Source organism: Myxocyprinus asiaticus, chromosome 17 (assembly GCF_019703515.2).
Source record: "Myxocyprinus asiaticus isolate MX2 ecotype Aquarium Trade chromosome 17, UBuf_Myxa_2, whole genome shotgun sequence".
Lineage (NCBI taxonomy): Eukaryota > Metazoa > Chordata > Actinopteri > Cypriniformes > Catostomidae > Myxocyprinus > Myxocyprinus asiaticus.
This window is the reverse complement of record NC_059360.1, coordinates 5657311-5680554: the sequence shown is the minus strand read 5'-3', so window position 1 is coordinate 5680554 and position 23244 is coordinate 5657311. Positions and strand designations below refer to the sequence as shown.

Sequence of the window (23244 nt, the reverse complement as noted above, 5' to 3'; positions counted from 1 at the left end):
GTTGTTTACAGGTTTGCTATATTTTTGCCCATATTTATGCAAAAAACAGTGGTAAAAGTGGAAAAAAATTTGCAAATCTTTTTTATTAACTTATCTTCATAATTTTGGTTTCGTTGTTGGCGTGTGGACTACAAGTGAACAGACTTCAATGGTTCTTCTCCATCGCTGCTATACACTCCAGTACAGTTGGTGGCGGTAAGACACCAAGAGCTGTTTTGTCAACTGCCACTGAAGACTGCGAGAAAAAGAAGAGCGGCAACGCATGATGTGAAGTAATTCAAGTCAGTCAAGCACTTTTGAGTTTTGAAGAATAGAAATGAGTGAAACTTCATCAGTGTCAAAGGTAATATTGAACAGACATTAATCCTTATATGTTTGCTCAAGTAAGCACATTGGAGAGTTGCGACAATAGTTGTAGATTTTATTGACATGAAATGATTCATATCGAGACTGAGATATGATTTGTTTTAGGGATGTTTTGTCTTCAAGTCATCCTCTAAAAAGAGAAAACGACATGGAGGAGTTGGTGAGTCCTGAACATCTTTTGCAGCATTATTTCAGCAGCATTTTTTCAGACTCATTTTCAGCAGTTTTATTTACTTCCATGTAGATGGATATTTGGTGGATGACGACGGTGATGATAATGGCAGAGATCGCTTTAGGATCTGTCAGAAATTAATGGACACGGTTCAGATGCACATAGAGGTACATGTCATCAAATATCATATTAATTCTTTCAAAAATATAGATTAGCGTATTCATTCTTAAGTACTTATTTACTTTTACAGGAAATACAGGATCAGCTGAACAAAAAGGTACTTGACAATCTCGTGGAGTTCATTAAAAAGCATGAACACTGCTACTCTTCTGATGTCTGGAGACAGAGAGCCAGTGAAATCCCCACAGCTGCTCTAATGCTGGGTATGCCCTTTTATGATGCTGCAATTTTCTCAAACATTGGCCTCAGTTGCGTTTCTAGGATTTGTGGTAAAGAGGAGGCCTTATAGGAGCTAAAATGTGCAGAGAGGGGCCAAATTAATATCACTTGTCAATAAATACAATTTAAGCTAACAAAGCTTGGTCCAAAATACGAAATCATGAAAATTATGAGATTAAATATAGCCTCGATTTTTGCTTTTTTAAAGAAAAGGAGGGACGAGTCAAATTATTATTTTTTGTTGTTGTGGTAATCAATATTGTGCAGCAAATTCTGTCGATTGATCTTTATTTATGTTGAACCCGGAATATTCCCTTAATCACTAGCCCCTTTCACACATACAGCCTTTTCCAGAACATTTACTGCATTTTTCAGGTTAGAGATTGTGTGTGAACACGACCTTTTTCAAAATACTGGTAAATTTTGCTCTGGCAATTTCCCTTAATGAGAAGTTGTATGATACATTTCCATATCGATGATATGTGTGAACAGCACATGTGGTACATTTACCAGTGAAGGGAACCCAACAATTTTCCTGTAACTTACCTGGTTGCATGTGTGAATGGGGCTACAACTCCATTACCAGGGGTTTACAATTAATGTTTGGTATATTATCTAATATGTATTAAATGTGTATTGGACATTTACAGCTACACAAGGTATGAAAGGATATACTACTCTTTGTTATTATAAGCCTTGTTTAGTGTAAATCCGTGAAGATCTATACAGAATTGTGTGCTGTGTGATTATCATGGTCTTATAGACCTTATTCACAGTAGCAGCATATTTGATTTTTCTACATGAATGAAAACGAGGCTGTGTAGCATAGACTTAAAATCTGTTTGGTGGCATGCACTCTTAGTTTTTTTTTTCTACTGAATTTTTTGGTAAGATGTTAATTAACCTGACGTATATGACATGTATCAATGATGTGGCGTTTTGCTGTAATAACAACATCATCAAAGACAAAACCTAAAGTATTAAAGAGATGAAACTTCTTGCAGAGGGTTTTACTGTGCTGACTGTTATTTACTGTTAAGCACCACAAGCTATCATCACGCAAAAACGATATCTAAGAAGTTGCATCTTTAAATTAATTTGAGAACTGTGTCTCCCGTTAAAACCGCCACCACTAAAAATATTAATGTTAACAGTCGACCCCACTAATTGACTAGTCAATTGTTAGACAATTGTTCAGTCGATTATTTGACCACCTTGACACATACCTACAACTTAGTCTTTCCACTGTTGGAATATTGTAACTTAGCCCAATAAATATAAAGAGGGTGTTAATCAATTTAAAATGAACCTACATTCTTAAAAATGTTCCCAAATTTAGAGCAGGAGCTGCAGTGTACTGTGTAAGACTTTTATTGCCAAAGGATACAATAGCCAATGTTGTATTTGTTAGTAGTGTTATTATTATTATTATTTCTGACTATTATGACTGGGAGTCTATGGCAGCCCTCTGAAGCATTTGGAGGAAAGTTAGGAAATTTGGCAGGGCTCTAGACAAACACATGAGAGCAGTGGCATCGGCGCAACCAAGTTCCACAGATGGTAGCAGTGTGTAAATCTGATGACTAGCACCTCAAAGTTTGGGTATTCGAATCCCACAAAGTGATTTATTTTTTATTTTATTTTCTTTACTCCTGCTGGCTTTTGAGTCTTCACATTGGGTGTACTACAGTTTAGGCAGTATTCCACTGCAGTGACAGTCAATTTTTGATCAAAAACAACAAAAAACAAACTTTCAATTATAAACACAAATAGCACATATGAGGTAAAGAAGCCATTCGAGTCCTCTGTTGTTAATATGCGCTCATTTACAGATGCTCTATAAGAAAAACCGCTGGTTTTCTTAAAGAGACAGTACCGATATTTAGCATGTGTTCTACAAATCAATGTTTATAATTGTAAATAGTATAAATTATGCATTAAACATGTAACAAAATGTATGCCATATAATATCATATTTATTAATGGAATACATGGATTTGTTCATTTTTAAAAAGCTAAAAAATGTGACCAAAATGATGAAAAACAAATAAAATTTAATTTGTAAAATTAATATTTCCATAATGTACCAAGTTAGAAAATTGGTAATAGCTGGGAGAGAATTTCTTTAATATGTAAGCACAGTGGACATTATAACTAAAATATACCCATGAGAATCGATATGGAATTGTATTGAATCTAAATCGGAATCAAATCAAATTGAGAGCTTGTGAACCAGAATCGAAACGGGAATTCTGTATCAATACCCAGCCCTAGTAACGACAACATTTCTCAGCAATCATTTTGTACTCTCAAGGTGGTTATGTCTCTTTGTATGGGGCCAGTGCTTATGCAGTGGCTCCACCTCTAGCTCCACTTATTATTAACCTGAGAACTATCTTTCATTACCTTCTAGGAGTGAATGTACCGGATCATGCAATGACGTTTCGGAGTCTGTGTAATCTCCTTCAGGATTCTGTCACGCGATTTGTTGTTTCTGTTCATGCCAAAGACTGTGCAGGTGTGTATAAAACTATAAACTATTGGAATAGTTGACCCCCCAAAAAAACAATAGCAAAATTCTGTAGTTATTAAATCACCTCAACTTAATGTCGCTTAAAACTTGGATGAATTCCGTAGAACACAAAATGATTTTATTTTTTTTACAATTTACGCATCTTTTTGCCATTTAATGAGTGTATAGTGATTAGTGTGTGTGTTGGGTGGGTGAGGGGTGTAGAGGGACAGATTATTTAACAGTTAGTTTAATAGTTCTCTCTCTCTCAAAAAAAAAAAAAAAACACTTGGGAATTTGTGCATCTAATGCTTTAAAGTCATGGGACATTAAACTATTCTGTATTCATAGAATGTGTCACCATTAATCAGTATTGTATTTTTTGGCAGCTGTAAAGCTCTTGATTCAGAGGGTTTTAGACCAGCTGATGGGAAAAGGAGTGTCTCTGGATGAAGAACTGGAGGATGATGCAGCTGTGCCTCAGAGAACACAGTGTGCAATGAGTACTCTTTGCCAGTGGTATAAGACTGTGCCCAAGGTAGGTGAACACTAGAAAAGAGTTTCAACTTTATTGAAAAATGCACAAGAAGTTGAAAACCTACGCATATCACAAATTTCAGGGTTCCCATGGATCCTTGAAAAGTCTTAAAATGTCTTAAATTCAGATTTCCAAAATGTAAGGTGATAAAAATCTTAAATATCTTAAAGGATGCAACAAAAGTCTTTAATTATCATTTAAAGAAGTCTTAAATTTGGAGGCGGAAAGACAGGAATCCTGATATGAACTAATGTGATAATCAAACTTCAAAAGAATATGATTTAATTAAATAAATGCATGTGCTGCATCCTTCAAAGTGAAAATGTGACTGTTGTATTTCCTCCAAGCACACGAGTGTTCGTGAGTGTTTCCTGCTGTTGCAGAGCAGTTCACAATCATTAGGCCACATCGGAAATTTATGACAAGTGATCACTAAAGATCATCTGTTGATGATGATGATGATATAGTGTTGATGAAATATGACAATGTTTACTTTTAATTGTTTATATTGTAATGCATTGTAGATTATAGTATTTTTTACTTAATAATTTTATTTAATAATTTTTTCCCCCCTTGGTTATTGGTATATTGGTTGCACCATAAAGTGCATCTGGAGTTTAATTTAATTTAGCCTCTTGTAGCCTCTGTCTGACCCTCCCCATCACAGGATGAAAGACTAAGAACATTTAGTATAGGCTACCAATTTGAAAAACTATTGGCAGATTAATTGCCTTTCTTTCAACACATTATCAAATCAGCACAATCCAATATTGGTCAACCTCTTATTTGTATCTATTTATATAATGGTACATACACCAATTTTAATGTGAGTTATGTGGAAAACATGTCTTGAGTATTTTTAACTTGCATATATCCTACCCTGTTTTACTGATAAGCAATGTTAAGGCTGTGTTGAATGTGTGCCCCTGTCTAAGTAAAAGTCTGTGATACATGATTCATTTTGAGATTGTGTTAGTTTGTTTTGGTATGGGGATACGGTATTAATTGTATTTATTCAGGTCTTAAAAAAGGCCTTAAAAAGTCTTAAATTTGATTTTAGAAACTCTGCAGCAACCCTGAATTTAATATTTGTAAGCAAAATAAATATTTGGTTCAATTACAGTGGAAATTTGAAAGAACTTTTGTCCTACCTAACATACTTTTTGCTCTTTGTATTGTGTGTGCTGAGCTTTAATAATTTTAATAATTGATCTTTTGCAGAAATGTGCCCTTGTTTCTCCAGAAAGGAGAGAACACTCCAAAAACAAGGATTTGCCCCGGAGGATGCCTATCGTTGTAATCTTCAAAGACTTTGAAGCTTTCAACTCGCAAGTGTTACAGGATTTTATCCTTATCTGCAGGTAGATTAATCAAATGTAGTGTATATTTCTGTTTCGTGAAGTATGGTAGAATAATGCTGTTATGCTGTGTCTTAACCTGATGTCACAAGATAAAAGGTATCTCTTCCATGTTAAATAGTTTAATACATGCGGCAGGACATTTGGTCATTAACTAGGTTTTTTTAATTTTTATTTGGAACTGGAAAGCCCCACCCAGTGTGAACTCATTGATCCAAAATCCTGCTCCTCATGACTGTGCATTATGCATCAAATGTGTCATGATTTGCTGTGATTGTGCTGTGTCCTACAGCAGTTTCTCGTTCAGTGTGTACTGACAAATTGTTTGTTGCTTGAATCTTATCGCATCACTTTTAGTCAGGACACGGTATCACAGTTGGAAGAGAACACTGTTTTCATATTACGCTTCTTCTTAGTCTTTCCTTCTCCACAAATTCATGCAATATATTCAGCTCAAACCACTTAATGTATAGACTTTATTCCAACTTTGTTTTGTAGATAATTTCAGTTTTTTTTTTTTTTTTTCTCCTCAATTTGGAATGCCCAATTCCCAATGCGCTCTAAGTCCTCGTGGTGGCGTAGTGACTCGCCTCAAACTGGGTGGCGGAGGACGAATCTCAGTTGCCTCCACGTCTGAGACCGTCAATCCGTGCATCTTATCACATGGCTTGTTGAGCACGTTACCGCGGAGACATAGCGCATGTGGAGGCTTCACGGCATCCATGCACAACTCACCATGTGCCCCACCGAGAGCGAACCATATTATAGCGACCACGAGGAGGTTACCCCATGTGACTCTACCCTCCCTAGTGATCGGGCCAATTTAGTTGCTTAGGAGACCTGGCTGGAGTCACTCAGCACGCCCTAGGATTCGAACTCACGAATCCAGGGGTGGTAGACAGCATCTTTACTCGCTGAGCTACCCAGGCCCCCATAAGTGTCTTATTAAAAAAAAAAAAATTTTTATGTTGTATTAAGGGACTTAAGAGAAATGCTGCGTTCTGTTTGTGTGGAAATCTGAAACTCAACTCAAAATTCTACTCGGGAGCTGTTCACAATCTCGGACCTCGGAAAGTAGTTTAGATGGCAACACTCATAACTCCAAAATGGTTTTGTTGATGATAAAAAGCAAAATATTTATCACATCATTAATTCACCTTTATATGTTCTTGCAAAATGTTTAAAGGGGTCATGTCATGAGGAATCAGATTTTACTTGATATTTTGACATAGAGGTAGAGGTGTGAATCTTCACTGGCCTCACGAATAGATTATGATTCAAAGCGTAACGATTCAATTACAAAGCGATTCTCGGTGCATCACGATGCACACACTCCAACCCTCTACGGACATGTTGGACAAATAATCACCATTGGCTAGTACTTTTTTGTTTTTACTCTGCAGACTTTTGACGACATGAAAGTGTAATGAAACTGAAAACTAAAAAAGATATTAAGCAAATCGAGAAGGGAGCATCTTCACCCCCACACACACACACACACACACACACACACACACACACACACACACACACACACATATATATATACACAGGTGCATCTCAATAAATTAGAATATCATGGAAAAGTTCATTTATTTCAGTAATTCAACTCAAATTGTGAAACTCGTGTATTAAATAAATTCAATGCACACAGACTGAAGTAGTTTAAGTCTTTGGTTCTTTTAATTGTGATGATTTTTGCTCACATTTAACAAAAACCCACCAATTCACTATCTCAAAAAATTAGAATACATTTTTAGTGAATTGTTGGCCTTCTGGAAAGTATGTTCATTTACTGTATATGTACTCAATACTTGGTAGGGGCTCCTTTTGCTTTAATTACTGCCTCAATTCGGCATGGCATGGAGGTGATCAGTTTGTGGCACTGCTGAGGTGGTATGGAAGCCCAGGTTTCTTTGACAGTGGCCTTCAGCTCATCTGCATTTTTTGGTCTCTTGTTTCTCATTTTCCTCTTGACAATACCCCATAGATTCTCTATGGGGTTCAGGTCTGGTGAGTTTACTGGCCAGTCAAGCACACCAACACCATGGTCATTTAACCAACTTTTGGTGCTTTTGGCAGTGTGGGCAGGTGCCAAATCCTGCTGGAAAATGAAAGCAGCATCTTTAAAAAGCAGAAGGAAGCATGAAGTGCTCCAAAATTTATTGGTAAACGGGTGCAGTGACTTTGGTTTTCAAAAAACACAATGGACCTACACCAGCAGATGACATTGCACCCCAAATCATCACAGACTGTGGAAACTTAACACTGGACTTAAAGCAACTTGGGCTATGAGCTTCTCCACCCTTCCTCCAGACTCTAGGACCTTGGTTTCCAAATGAAATACAAAACTTGCTCTCATCTGAAAAGAGGACTTTGGAACACTGGGCAACAGTCCAGTTCTTCTTCTCCTTAGCCCAGGTAAGATGCCTTTGACGTTGTCTGTGGTTCAGGAGTGGCTTAACAAGAGGAATACGACAACTGTAGCCAAATTCCTTGACACGTCTGTGTGTGGTGGCTCTTGATGCCTTGACCCCAGCCTCAGTCCATTCCTTGTGAAGTTCACCCAAATTCTTGAATCGATTTTGCTTGACAATCCTCATAAGGCTGCGGTTCTCTCGGTTGGTTGTGCATCTTTTTCTTCCACACTTTTTCCTTCCACTCAACTTTCTGTTAACATGCTTGGATACAGCACTCTGAACAGCCAGCTTCTTTGGCAATGAATGTTTGTGGCTTACCCTCCTTGTGAAGGGTGTCAATGATTGTCTTCTGGACAACTCAGATCAGCAGTCTTCCCCATGATTGAACCAAACTGAGAGACCATTTTGAAGGCTCAGGAAACCTTTGCAGATGTTTTGAGTTGATTAGCTGATTGGCATGTCACCATATTCTAATTTTTTGAGATAGTGAATTGGTGGGTTTTTGTTAAATGTGAGCAAAATCATCACAATTAAAAGAACCAAAGACTTAAACTACTTCAGTCTGTGTGCATTGAATTTATTTAATACACGAGTTTCACAATTTGAGTTGAATTACTGAAATAAATGAACTTTTCCACGACATTCTAATTTATTGAGATGCACCTGTATATATAGTATTCATATATATGACTTCACACAATATAAGTGTATGTGGGACTGTACATTTTATTTTATATTTCACTTAATTTTAATCACATTTTAGCTTTTTTTTTTAAATGTATTTTATGTATCAATCAATCAATTCATATGATGTCATGAAATTGCATTTTTTAATAATGATACATTTTATACACATTAACAAAATATCCACAAGGGTGGAACCTAATAATGAACACAGAAGTACACATATAACAATTATTCAATAATTATTTTATAAAAAATAATAATTGAAGTGCTACTATATCAAATCTACTATGCAAAAGAAAATATTATTATTATTTTGTTTTTACAAACCCTTGCATAGATTTTGCACGAGCCTATTTGTTAAATTCTTTAATATTTACAGCCTTTTCTGAAGTTAAAATATTTCATAATGTATGATTATGCCTTTAAATATTTATGTATTTACTACTCAATCGGTTAAACATTTTAATCCAATTGATTACATTACATGCCGATTAATTAATTGAATTAATCGTAATTAATCACATACAATCATTATTTGCTAAGAATGGCCACCAAATAAAGATAATTCATATAAATAATGCATAATTCAAATCAGTAAATATAATACGGATTGAAATTCAGTTTAAAATGAAATTATTTATTGTGGCAGATGAATAAAGCATTGACTACACAATACAAAAAGTGGCTTAAGAACTCAATGTATTGTTTGTTTTTTCTCATATCATTGAACAAGCCTACAGCTGATAGCAATCTGTTTTCCACGGAGTTCGTCAATATGTCCATTTCTTACGGTACGTGTTTTTGCGTTTCGTCTGCGCTATTTTTAATTGTCACCCTATTTACGTGTCTGTGCCACAGATGGATGCGTTTGGAGCGTCTCAATGGTATTCAGCATCATAAACGGCGCATTTTTAGGACGCTCTGTCAAGTTAAAAGTAGTGGAAACTTTTTCAAATCACGTCCCAAGATTCCTGTATTCTGTTGTGTTTTGCCCACCTGTTGTACTTCCTCAGTGAGTGGTTCTCATTTTTTGGCTGCACTGCTTGTGAGGTTTGTTGAGGTGTGCTGCCATCTATTCACGTGACTCGTTAAAACGGATGTACTTCAAGCTTGAAAAAGTCAGTGATTTCACTTGCTGACATCACCTCTACAGCTGTCTCACATACGTAATGAACATTGGAAGATCTCTCCTCCCACTTGCGGCTTGTATGATAGGAAAATCCATACTTTTATTAGAGAATTTACATACACGTCAGGGGGAATGATTAATTGCGTTAATTTCTTTAATGTGTTATTTGTTATATAATTAATCACAATAAATTAATGCATTAATCGACAGCCCGAGTATTTACACATTTATTACACTTACTACATTACAAAATTTTGTTGAATGTTTTTATATGCACTAGTGGGATTTACATTGAGTTTACATTGATATGAAAAGCAAGCACTAAAATGGTACAGTCTCTTTAAGGGTGCGTCAACTAGTTCGGTCCACTTGGTCCGGACCAAAAAAAAAAAAAGATACATTTAGTCGCTTAGGTTCGCTTAGGGTTCACACTGGCATTTTTAACACCGAACCTAAAGATACAAAACAATAGGCATAAGGATAAGGTCACAACCTGATTGGACAGCTTTTATGATGTATATTTTGCAACGGAACTTGCCGAACATCCAAAACAATGCTGGCTGCTGGGCTAAATGCGCTTGTTGGATTTGTGTATATATGGTGGTATTTTTACCAGTGGAGAACAATCGAAGAGATAATAAATAATAAATGTGTAAAGGAGTCAAAACAGCACTAGAAATTTCTCCGCTGCACACACAAATGAAGATATGTAACAAGGAGATGGCGGTTCCGATGCCTGTACCAAACTGTAATGGGCAACATTGCTCCTATGATGAGAAGAACCAGGTATTCTTGAGGTCAGTATTAAAGGCAAATTATTTACTGTTTTTGGTCCGTTTAGATGTTTTGCTGCGAGGTCCATGCTGCGTTCGTATAGCAGTCAAACTGCACCAGAGTTCGTTTGGAAGCGGACCGAGGCCCACTATTCAGGGGGTCGGTCCGCTTGTTTGGTGCGTACACCAAACAAGGTTCGGATGGCAGCGTTCACACTTGTTCAAATGATCCGCACTTACAGAGCAATCGCACCAGAGTTTGTTTTAATCGAACCAAACCTGCCAAGTGTGAACACACCCTAAGAGAACGGCTGCTCCGCGAGCAAATGTTTATGGTTGAATAAGCGTATCGTACATTAACGAGAGAAGTTGCAAATGTTTTTACCTCATCCGTGCAATGTGTTATTAGAATTAATGTTTATTTGTACCTTTTTGATCACCAACTGACTGTAAATAACAGAAAGGATATTAAAAGAGACATGAACTGAAAATGGGGTGTGTGGATCTCGTCTTTGGATACAAAATACACGGAACGAGCCAAAAGGAAACTTTTGCTTGCATAATAAGTATTGACTTGCTTGAACAAATATTTATTGTAAGTTCTCAAATTCAAATCTACGGTTGCTGGTTCAGGATGGCTACATCTGCTTCCATGAGAGTGCAGATGTTAGCTTCTCCTTTACACAACACATGTGATAGTAAAGTGACACAAATAGTTGCCGCTTATGAAATCAGTCAAGCATTTCGGATATGCACTGTTCTGACGAGCGATAGACTGGCAATGAGTAACAGCCAATGAAATATAGAGAGCAAGAGGAGAGAAAGGCATTGGGAAGCAGGAGAGCAAAACACATGTCTCCCGAACTGTTGTTTCATTGTTTTCAGCAGTTTTCGCCCTTTCTGTGCAAATCAGTGCAATAACAAATGTTTGTTGATGTGTTATCACGAATAAACTCTCCCGTTGCTAATTGTTTGAGTTTGTGAAAGAATTCACGATCATAGATTCAGTCGGGGCGATGGTCATGTGGTTGATACATCCAGTATGATCAGTTCTGTAGTGCGCTCTTGGCTTTAGTATATGCCTGTCTGACCATTTGTTTCTAGCATCTCACTCTGTCTCTGGTGTGCACATAAGTGTTACTGCGCTGCTGCGTTTTAAATTGAACTCGGAATCTATTCTGAAACGCGATGCATCTGAGAACCGATTTTTTTTTTCTCCCTCTAATAAGATGTCATTGTACTATAAAAATAAAAGTTTCAGAACTCAAAACTTTCTCTCCAGACGTAAATGCACCACAAAATTTGCCATTCTCCTTTTGACTTTACAGAATTTTCAGGATAGAAATTCTAACCGACAGAGTTGTAGTTTTTTGTAGAATTGAGATTGGTTGACAAAATCGAGGCATTTCTTGAAAGCACTCTAATTTCCTAAAGGAAATGCAAATTTAGTTTTATACCTTAAATTGAAAAGCTGTTGTACCTGATGATCTGACAGTCCTTACAATTATTACCCTATTTAGTCGATACTCCCAGGAGCTTCCATTCATCTTTATCTTTGGAATTGCAACATCTCCCAGTGCTATCCAGCACAGACTATCACACTCTGTATCATCTCTGCTCTGCATTGAGGTCTTTCATTCCCTCTCATGTACTCAGCACTTAGCATCTGTCTTTGACCAGGTAAATACACCCCTTTGTCTTGTAAATGATTATTTTAGGACTATAACAAATGCGTTTTTCTAATGTTCTTCTGATGTCATTTTTTGTCTTTCATAGCTGATTCTGACCTCTCAGTTCCCGTTCAAGCTCAGCAGTAGGGCGATACAGGTGCTGCTTGGTATCTTCCTGTACCATGACTTCTCCGTTCAGAATTTTGTGAAGGGCCTACAGGTGAGCTGACGAATATAATACAGCATATTATGAAAGCATGTGTCTTTCAAATGACCTCTTGTTATAACGGTTGTATTGTTTCTTTAATCGTGTTTATGGAACATATATTATTGACAAAGAAGTTTCAGTGATAGTGGTGCTGGTGACTTGGCATTTGCCCCATTCTGCACCTGGAGCATACTACTGTTGGCCAGCATATCTACGTAATACCTAAGTCTACAATTAATAATTTACATGATTAAAGAGTGTGAAAGTGAAAAGTGTCTTTGCAGTATAAAGGCTAAATAGATGCAAGAAATTAAAGACGAGTCACAAGTTGCAAATAAATGTAAGAAAGAAGGCCATTTGAAATTCTGTATGCAAACAATTACAGTGTCACCACTGTAGGATATATTTTGAATTGCGAATATTCTATCAATGTAAGTCAATGGGATATTGACTTGTCTAGAAGGTAACACCCTGGCAGCCTAAGTCTCACGAGAGTCTAATTTGTTTTTACTAGGGTTAGGTTTAGGGTTAGATTTAGTGGTAGTGTTAGTTTAGGGGTAGCAAGAGCTCATTAAGTCTTACCAAGCGATGTGTTGTGGTTTTTTCTGTTTATTCTGCCTTCATTGTGATAAACACAAGACAAAGATGTCAAAATTAAAAAGCGCTTTTTGAAATATCCATCAATGTTTTTAAAATTCAGTAAATGATGGGAAATTGTCAGTTTAAACAACAATAGAATGCTTAATGAATATCAGTATAGACTTGCCTTACAAGCACTGTAATTAAACATATTTTCTTGCAGCTCTCCATGCTGGAGCACTTTAATAGCCAGCCTCTCAGTGTGCTATGCTGCCAAAAGCGGGAAGCCTTGCTTTGTGCCAAGACACTGAGCCAGCAGAATGTGGAAAGAATCCGTCATCTCCCCTCATTCATGAGGTATGTAAAGATATGATCACTCATCAGTAGAGGGCTGCAACATTTCTGTAACTATTCACCCATTACTTATGTCATTGTAGGTATGTGGAGACTCAGGAGCCCCAGGTGCAGGTACAGCTGCTTACCAGTGATGAACATGTGAAGGTAACATATATGCTACCACTAAGGCTGGGTGATATATTGAATATTCACGATATACACTGGTGGCCAAAAGTTTTGAATAATGTACAGATTTAGCTGTTTCGGAAGGAAAGTGGTACTTTCACCAAAGTGGCATTCAACTGATCACAAAGTATAGTCAGTACATTACTGATGTAAAAAACAGCACCATCACTATTTGAAAAATGTCATTTTTGATCAAATCTAGACAGGCCCATTTCCAGCAGCCATCACTCCAACACCTTATCCTTGAGTAATCATGCTAAATTGCTAATTTGGTTCTAGAAAATCACTTGCCATTATATCAAACACAGTTGAAAGCTATTTGGTTCATTAAAATGAAGCTTAACATTGACTTTGCATTGCCCTTGTATGCAATAGACTGGCATGTCTTAAGGTCAATATTAGGTCAAAAATGGCAAAAAAGAAACCGCTTTCTCTAGAAACTCATCAGTCAATCATTGTTTTGAGGAATGAAGGTTATACAATGCTTGAAATTGCCAAAAAACTGAAGATTTCATACAAAGGTGTACACTACAGTCTTAAAAGACTAATGACAACTGGCTCTAACAAGGACAGAAAGAGATGTGGAAGGCCCAGATTAGGTCTGTCAAATTAAAATTCGAATTTTGAATATTCATCGAATTTAAGAAAAAATGCAAAAACTGTGCATTCGGATTTTAGGTGTGTCAGGAGGTGCGCGAGACATGATGATGACATAGCTGACGTGGTTTGTTTTTGTTAGCCTATCCAGTTCAACCCATTAGATGTGGCATGGCTGCGTTGTTAATTTGAAAAATGGCGGAAAAAGAGAGTGAGGACTCGGAGTCGGAGAGGATCTTACTTAGACCAAAACATCTTAAAAGTGCTGTGTGGTGCTTCTTCGGTTTCAGGAGTATCAAAGGCGAAATTGTTGACAAACCAATGTCATTTGTAAGTTGTGTAAGAAACCGCTACTATATCACTCCACAACATCTAACTTGAGAACACACATGCAGTCTTCTCATCCCGAAGAGTTTTCTCAAGAATGTCATGATGAGGGGCCAGCATTGAAACAGTCCAGGGTATTACTGGCACATCGGTCAGAGCTGAGCGTGTTTTTATCAGCTGGAAATATTGTCAATAATAGGGTGACCATATTCTGGGGGGGGAATAATAGTGTTCAAAACAGTGTTACTATGAATGCAAACTTTAATACAGTGAAAAAGACACTCTCATTAGCATAACGTATATATATATATATATATATAAATAAATAAACATTTCCAACATTCTTTTGAATGTCCATGTACTAAAATAAAATATTTGATGCCATGAGTGTACCTTCATTTACTATTACTAATATTTTAAATGGCCATGGAAAATGAAGCAATGTGATTTTACCTGGTCGCAAAAAGTAGTCCATTAATTTACCTGATGAATTTTCACCTTTTGCTTCTAAATCACTTGCACCTTTATTAGCAACTGACACATAAGTGTCATACATTCTGCTTCCCACGGATCTCGACTTGGACAAAAGCATGGAATTATTTTGTGCAAATCTTCTGTAAATTTGCACTTTCGTTTGGGCATTATTTCCACTCAGCTGTCATTTGCTGCTACTGTCAAGCAACTGGTTGATGCCGAACACAACAGCGCTTCGCGCGTTCGTGGAGAGATTGACAGGCAGGAATTTGGCCAATAGTTGCAGCAAGCCTCTTATAATGGACCAATTGGTGTGCGAGAATGCGGGACTTACAAAGAGGGGTTAAAGCAATGCAAATATGCGCGCACACACACAATGAAGTACTAGACCAGATGCACATCATAATGCAACTAAAGCCGAATCCCGGACATTTTCGCAAATTTAGAAATCCCGGCCGGATGCTTTTTAAGGTCCGAAAAAGAGGACATGTCTGGGAAAAAGAGGATGTATGGTCACCCTAACAAAAAAAGCTCAGCACTTGCTGCAGATCAGGTTGACTCTCTGGTGTTTTTGACAAACAATATGTAGATGTATGAGTGAGTGGATAGTTTCGGAATGACAGTTTGCCATTTTGTGTTAACATAATACATTACACTGTCTGTTGAAGTGTGTTTTCTCATATTACTGATGCACTTCCACTTATATGCATTTTTGTTACCTCAATTTCCTTGCGTGCACATTTAGGAAATTATATTTGATTTATGCACTTTAAACAAAGTCATGTCATTTAATTTCAATAAAATATGCGATGCTTGATTTGGTTTATATTTGCTCATTGCGCTCGCTTACGCCCTCTTGTGGGCTTAGGAGACAATGCAGTACTTTTTTTCCTCTAACAAAGTAATGTCTTTAGAATTCTAATATAATTAGAATATTACTATTAAGTAAGAAGTTTAATTCGAATTTAGTTTTTCAGCCATTTTGACAGCCCTAGCCCAGATGTACAACTAAACAAGAAGATAAGTACATCAGAGTCTCTAGTTTAAGAAATAGACACCTCACATTTCCTCAGCTGACAGCTTCATTGAATTCTACCCGCTCAACACCAGTTTCATGTACAACAGTAAAGAGAAGACTCAGGGGTGCAGGTTTTATGGGAAGAATTGCAAAGAAAAAGCAACTTTTGAACCAGAAAAACAAAAAGAAAAGATTAGAGTGGGCAATGAAACACAGACATTAGACAACAGATAATTGGAAAAGAGTGTTATGGATCTGAACCCCATTGAGCTTTTTTGGGATCAGCTAGACTGTAAGGTGTGTGAGAAGTGCCCGACAAGACTATGGCAAGTGCTACAGGAAGTGTGGGGTGAAATGTCACCTGAGTATCTGGACAAACTGACAGCTAGAATGTCAAGGATCTGCAAAGCTGTCATTGCTGCACGTGGAGGATTTTTTGATGAGAACTCTTTGAAGTAGTTTAAGAAGTTCTGAACATTTTTTTTTTTTCAAATTGTAATAGTAATTTTTCACGTTGTTAATGTCCTGACTATACATTGTGATCAGTTGAATGCCACTTTGGTGAATAAAAGTACCAATTTCTTTCCATTCTAGCAAAATCTGTACATTATTCCAAACTTTTGGCCGCCAATGTAATCGCGATGATTTGGCTGACGATAAAATATTAAGCAATATCGTGAATATAACGATGATTTTATTGTGCTTTTTATTTGGCCATTAAAGAGCACCTATTATGTTTTTTCAAATATTACCTTTCATGTAGTGTGTTATGTAGCTGTTTGTGAATGGAAAAAAGTCTGCAAAGTTTCAAAAATCAAAGTGCACGACAAATGGAGTTGTTGGCTGTGTCTCGTTTGGAAGGCTGCGTCCTCCGGAGGTCGCAATTGTCGGCCGCATATGTCTCATTTCAGAAAAGCGAGCAGGACACTTCGAATGCAGCCTTCGAATGTGACCTTCTTTCACGGGAATTCGGAGGATGCATGAGGGGTATCCTTCGTGGGCATTCACAACCCACAATTCTTTGCTTCAATGGAAATGTCTAAAAAAACCAAAACAATTTGCCCATAAATATGATGTTCAAACGCAAGTAATGTTAATTCCCAAGTTGAAGTACCTCAGTAGATGGGTGCAGAGTATATAATATGCATAATTATATTAATATATAATTAAAGTATTAGACGAAAACTACACCTGTAAAATCTATTTTCTTTTCTGTCTACATCATTATAACTCTCCTAAATTTTACCTCATACATTCCCTTCCAAAGGGAATTTGTTCCCTTCTCACTCAAAGCGCTGGCGCTTGTTAAAGAGTGGCGTGCTGTCATAGCAACAATGTTACATTCCGTTTCCGTTTGTCCTACGAAGGCCGTCTTGTTTAAACGAGACTTGTTAAAGGAGGATGCTCGGTATACCGCAGCCTTCAAAGGACGCATCCTACCTAGCATGCAGCCTTCCAAACGAGACACAGCCATTGACTCCCAAAAGAAAGAACCGATTCTGAACACCTGAAACGAGTCGTTACTAATTCCAGACTTACTTCCTGTACTAACCTACGTAATTTGGTAACAAAAAACCCACCTCTGGTCTTCATTGGCTGCTCGCGATCAGCTTTGACCAGTCCTCAAACACTACACTAAGCGGTAGACCAATCGCAACAGACTGGGACATCTGACCAATCAGAGCAGGGTAGGCTCTCTGAAAGGAGGAGTTTAGAATGAATCCTCCGGATCATTGAACAAGCCGTTTTTGACACTGGGGAATAAAAGGTAATGCTGCAATTTAAATTATGTGCAAATTAAAGTGTTTTTTGACCTTGGATGCATGTGAATCTAATGTATGAGACCTTTAAAACAAAATTAGGCACATTTAAAAACCATAGTAGGTGCTCTTTAAGTTTCATAAAAAGCGCATAAGTAGACTCATTTCACTATCCTTCAGGGCAGCACAATCAAAATAACATCAAAAAGGTAACATGTTCAAATGTGATTATAAAACTGTAAAAGGCTGCGATTAAAAGACAGATAAACATGGTCTGTGTGCCCTTCAGAATAAACATACAATAAACTACACTGCACTTTTGGTGTCAAAATAAAAACTCCATGCAATGTTTATAGCTGCTAGGATTCACAACTGTCCCATTTTTGCCAGACGTCCCGTATTTGATCCCAAACGGGACGTGCCTATTATTTTAGCGGATAGTGAAACGTCCCTTATTGAAGGCTTTGTGTCCCATATTGAAGCATAAAAGGGTCAGACAGCGAGACTCTTGAAGAGGACCCCTCGTCCTGTATTAAAGCACTCAAACGCTCAAATGTCCCTTTATTCACGTGAGACATTCAGCCTCATCATGCTGTGGTGGCTCGCAGCTGGTGTGTATTACTGCATCTTAGCGTATCTCTTTGGGTGAGTAAAGCAATATCTGTTTTATTTTAAAAGAGGTTTGCACTGCTTTGCTGCCTTGTAACATACAGTATATATGACATATGGGTATGTTCCAATCAGAAGAGATTCCCCTCATACTTCACCTTTCACTGTCGGAGGGCTGAAAGGTATAATACAAATTTTTTTTTGTCATTTTTATTGAAAGTTCTCTTGTAATGATCCAACAGCATGGCCAACATTATTGTTTTCCATTCTAAATGTCCTGTGAAGGCATCATTTATGCCGTTTGGAATGCAGTACATGTCTTCTCATCGCAACACCTAAAGAAAGTTGTCGCGCACAACGAATGACGGAAAAAAACACATGAAATCTGAGACGCATTAAGAACAATCTGATTTTAATCGGATTCCAATCCACCTACGAATGTTCAGACTATAAAAACCTAAATGGATTTGAGTCAGATTGGCCAACAAAGCCTAAGAGACATTATTTGATGAAAATAGAGTATGTGGATCTCATCTTTAATGGACGCACATTATATAGAACAAATCTAACCAAACTGTTTCTCGGGCATAATAAATGCATAGAACTGCATTCGGTTTTTATTTCAAGTACATTTCAACAAAACAAGCTGATTTTCCAGGTATTTCAGTACTTGTATTTCTAAAAGCTAAATTTAAGCACTTCAAGGACCTTGTGTGAACCCTGTTGCCAAGTACAGTTGACATGTTGGAGAACAACCCAAAAGTTTTTTTGTTTTTTTTTTCAACGCTTATTTGCATCCTGACATGTATTGTAAAAAAAATACAAATATTTTGGACACCCACTTCCTGGTTAAACTGAAAGTCTCAAACTTGTCCACATTTTTTAAAAGATTTCTATCAAATTAATCCTTGCAATTAACCTAATTTAATTGTGTTCTTAATTGGGAACACAAACAGAGATTTTTTTCTGATACAAAATGATTGGTATTGGGTGAGAAACAGACCAAAATGTAACTACTTTTGCAGTCTCCTTGGCGCTTTCACTCAATTACACTTCCATTACTACCTAAGTGCTAGGTAGTAATGGATTGCATATAATCTAGATTATGTAATCAGGGGGTGGAGTTGTACATACAGACCTGATACTAGCCACTAGCAATAATTACACTTAAGACGGAGCTGTAATCCACACATACGGTAAATACAGAACCGATTGCATTAGTGTGGTAAAGTTTAGTGTAGTTTTGCAAATTGCTTTTGTACTCAGATTAAAAAATGTACATGATGGCGCTTTTTTTTTTTTTTTTTTTTAAATAATTTATTTTATTTTTATTTTTTTCTCCCAATTTGGAATGACCAAATGGAATTTTAAGTCCTCGTGGTCGCGTAGTGACTCGCCTCAGTCCGGGTGGCGGAGGACGAAACCCAGTTGCCTCCGCGTCTGAGATCGTCAACCCGCGCATCTTATCACGTGGCTTGTTGAGCGCGTTGTCACGGAGGCTTCACGCCATCCACTGCGGCAACCACGCTCAACTCACCACGCGCCCCACCGAGAAGGAACCACATTATAGCGATCACGAGGAGGTTACCCCATGTGACTCTATCCTCCCTAGCAACCGGGCCGATTTGGTTGCTTAGGAGACCTGGCTGGAGTCACTCAGCACGCCCTGGGATTCGAACTAGCAAACTCCAGGGGTGGTAGCCAGCATATTTACCACTGAGCTACCCAGGCCCCATGATGGCGCTTTTGTGACAACTTTTGTGACTTAGTTTTTATGATGTTGAATCACATATATAACTGGTCTGATCTGTTTCAACACATTGATGATGTTTGTAATGCCCAAATTGCTGGAGTAATAACATATTAAGTGCCTTTTTATTTCACTCAGAAACAGAAAAATAGCAAGTAAAACACACACACAAAAAATCATAAATTCTCATATTTTGATCTATTAAAGGTGCACTCAGAAACTTTTGTCTTTGTGTCATCTTGGACTTACACCTAGCGGTTTGGATGCAGAATCATTTAAAATCAACAGTTTTCAGTTTCAAGTGCCATTGTAGAAATGTAGTATTCACAGTCAGCCATGATTACTTTAATCAATGAGTGAAAGTGTCCAATAACAGAATGGTTACTGAGATTAAGCGAGTAATATTCAGCTGGTCATGTGATTCTAACATGGCAGCCCCCAAGTTCAACTTTTTTAATGAGGAAAAAAATTACTGAGTGCACTTTTTCAGTTTTTTACTTTTTAAATTTATATTCAAGCAACATTGTCAAAATAGTACAAGCTTATTTTACTCAAATGCTTGTGACATAAAAAAAGAAGAATTAGATAAAAAGAAATCCTAAAGAAATCAGATCAGATTACTAATCCAAAAGATTGTTACTGACTTCAATTGTAGTCAAGTAATTTGTAATCAGTACCAGATTACACATAATAAGTAATCTACCCAGCACTGCTCATGCTTGACGCATGCGCAGAGCTTTTCTTAATGAACGTGCCAAGGAAACTAAAGATTAAGGAGTTACATTTCAGTCTGTTCCTCACTCAAAATCGACTGAAAGTTTTGCACCCCATTGACTTGCATTTTATGGACAAACACACATTATGTATCCTTCAAAAAATCTTTGTGTTCTGTAGAAGAAATGAAGTCATATGTGTTTGAGAAGGCATAAGTGTGAGTTAATATTTTTGGAAGAACTATCCCTTTAATTGACTCTTAAGTATGATTTTTATCTTTGCAGGAAGTATGTCAGAAATTACTGAAAAAACTTCATAAATACCACAAGAATTACTATCCCATTCTCCAGTGTCTGCATGCTTTGACATCATCACTGCCTAAGTGTCCCCTGGGAAAACACGTAAGTAGACTTTTTTAAGTGTGACTCTTGTTTAGATTGTTAACTTAAAAAAATATTTCTTTAGCTAAATTGAAAGCCAAATCAAAAGAAGGGACGATGTTTAGTGCTCAGGACATATGAAAGCTGTTATTATGCTTATAGCTTCGAGAGCTCCATGTGTCCTGCATTGAAAAGAATGTTTGGGAGACAGAAGAGTATGCTTCAGCCATGCAGCTTTTGAGGTAACTTCCAGCCCTTCATCAGAAATGACGTTTTGTTTTCTAAGAATATAATTTTGTACTTTGAAACACTGAAATATTTCTGTCAGTCACATTGATTTCTTTAAAACATTTTATGACCAAATTGATGTTAAATTCAACAAATTTAAGATAAATAATATGTTTGCATGGCACCCTGGCACACAAGTGACAACATCATTTGCACAAATACACAGTAACAACGAGAAAAACAATGCTACACTTGCATAGTTCCATAGGCTACAGAGAAAAGGTAGGTCTTAAAGGTGCACTTGTAAGTTTTTGCTAATTAAAACAGTTTTACACATAAACCATTTAATAAGCACTTTATAGAAATACACTTAAAATCATGTGCACTTACAATAGATTAAGACTGATTTCAGAAGCCAAATAAAAGTAATTATCATGTTTTCTGGAATATGTTGCATATTTTTTTTTTTTCATTATTATCCAAAGGTTCCTGCTCGATAAAAACGACTTAAGCCCCATTCGGATGGCAGTTGTTTCTCAGGGTGACATCTGTAAAAGTACATTTTCATGGCTCCTCTGTGATAAAACTCATGCGTTCAGATGACAATTAAATCACAGGGGACAAGCGAGACTTTTTGTCGAACACATGATTGCAGTTGCGCTTGTTATATGGAAAATTAATCAATCCACAAACTGTATCCTCTGTATTTGCGTTTAAATATGTTTGGAATTACGCTAAAGTGAAAATAATTTTTTTTTGAAGCATGAGGGAACCGCGCTGTAAAACACTGCGGACATTTACAGTGTACATTTTCACATACAGAGCAAGCCAAAAATTCTTGCGAAGAGCAATTAAACGAATCAAGAAACTGTAGAAAAAAGACTGTCAAATAAACCAAATAAATCTGTCAATGGGAGTACGCATGTTTCATCACCCGCATCACCTCAGTTGTGCTGCTTGCGCACTCTCTCCTAAGCACACGTAAGAAGATATAGAAGAAGCACATATCAAGACCAGTAAAGATAGTTCAAATTAAATTTGAGGAATTATGGTAAAAAATGGTTCTTATGTTTTATCTATCAAAATGACAGACATCATTTGGAATTATCTGTCAGTGTTTAAAAAGTGGAGGTGGAAATTAAACCTTTTAAATAAGACATTAACCCGGCAACTTTTCTGGGACTACTCGACCTGTATAAAGGAGTAGTCATGCAAGCCCTATGTATAAATGTATTTAGTAAATGTTTCTACATTAAAATGTGATATATTTCATTGCTATGGAGCCAGAATGATCTCAAAAATAATATATATACAAAATACAATTCATAAATTCACAGCACAGTTCACAATCTCAAATTCCGGTTAATAAATTCAAAATACAATTCATAAATAAGAGATCAGGCCCTGAAACGGACAGTCCTCAACTCGATCTGTCACAGCTACCGCAAACTTTTCACAACCAGGAGCTTTCATTGAACCAAAACTGCATCTGGTTTCATTTTGGCAAAATAATAAATGCATTATTCTCTCCTTTCTTGTCAGAGAACATACTTTTAGACACGCAGATCTCGCATTCAGCATGGCTTATGAAATATCGCCTTTGGAAATAAATAAACATAGGCATCATTGGAGGTTATGCAGGTACATATCAATGAAGGTTTACATGGAGACATGAAAATAATGCAGTCACGCTCTTGGTAAAAGTAATAAGCAGATTTAATTATCATTCTTTAATACAACACACAGCAACAAGTGAATGATTTACTTTTGAAGTTAGAAGTTAACATATTATTCTGCTGTACTTCCTATGGTTGTGTGAGAGTTTATAAGCCCACATCACTAAATTCTGTTAGTATGTCTCAGGTGTGACTTTATTTTCGGTAAATACTATAACTAAATAATTTTACATGGGCTACCATGTTGACATCACATGCATTTCACCAAGGTACTACCACTAATAATAAAAATAACGTGTTTACTCTATATAGCACTTTCAGCCAGTGCTCAAAGATAAAAATACATGTAAACAAAATGAGCAAACCTAACAATATAAC

At 36.9% G+C, this 23244-nt stretch overlaps 1 protein-coding gene across 1 annotated transcript in view; it reads left to right on the top strand.

Moving 5' to 3' along the window:
• The first annotated feature begins 205 nt into the window (after positions 1–205).
• The window catches only part of orc3 (origin recognition complex, subunit 3), a 43885-nt gene continuing 20846 nt past the window's right edge, over positions 206–23244 (top strand). The window contains exons 1-13 of the mRNA XM_051722424.1: positions 206–343; positions 472–526; positions 611–705; positions 789–921; positions 3351–3455; positions 3839–3987; positions 5209–5348; positions 11875–12034; positions 12131–12244; positions 13035–13168; positions 13249–13312; positions 20867–20983; positions 21125–21204. Coding sequence (XP_051578384.1) covers positions 317–343; positions 472–526; positions 611–705; positions 789–921; positions 3351–3455; positions 3839–3987; positions 5209–5348; positions 11875–12034; positions 12131–12244; positions 13035–13168; positions 13249–13312; positions 20867–20983; positions 21125–21204 — 1373 coding nt within the window. The 5' untranslated portion in view covers positions 206–316. The remainder of the gene's footprint in view (positions 344–471; positions 527–610; positions 706–788; positions 922–3350; positions 3456–3838; positions 3988–5208; positions 5349–11874; positions 12035–12130; positions 12245–13034; positions 13169–13248; positions 13313–20866; positions 20984–21124; positions 21205–23244) is intronic.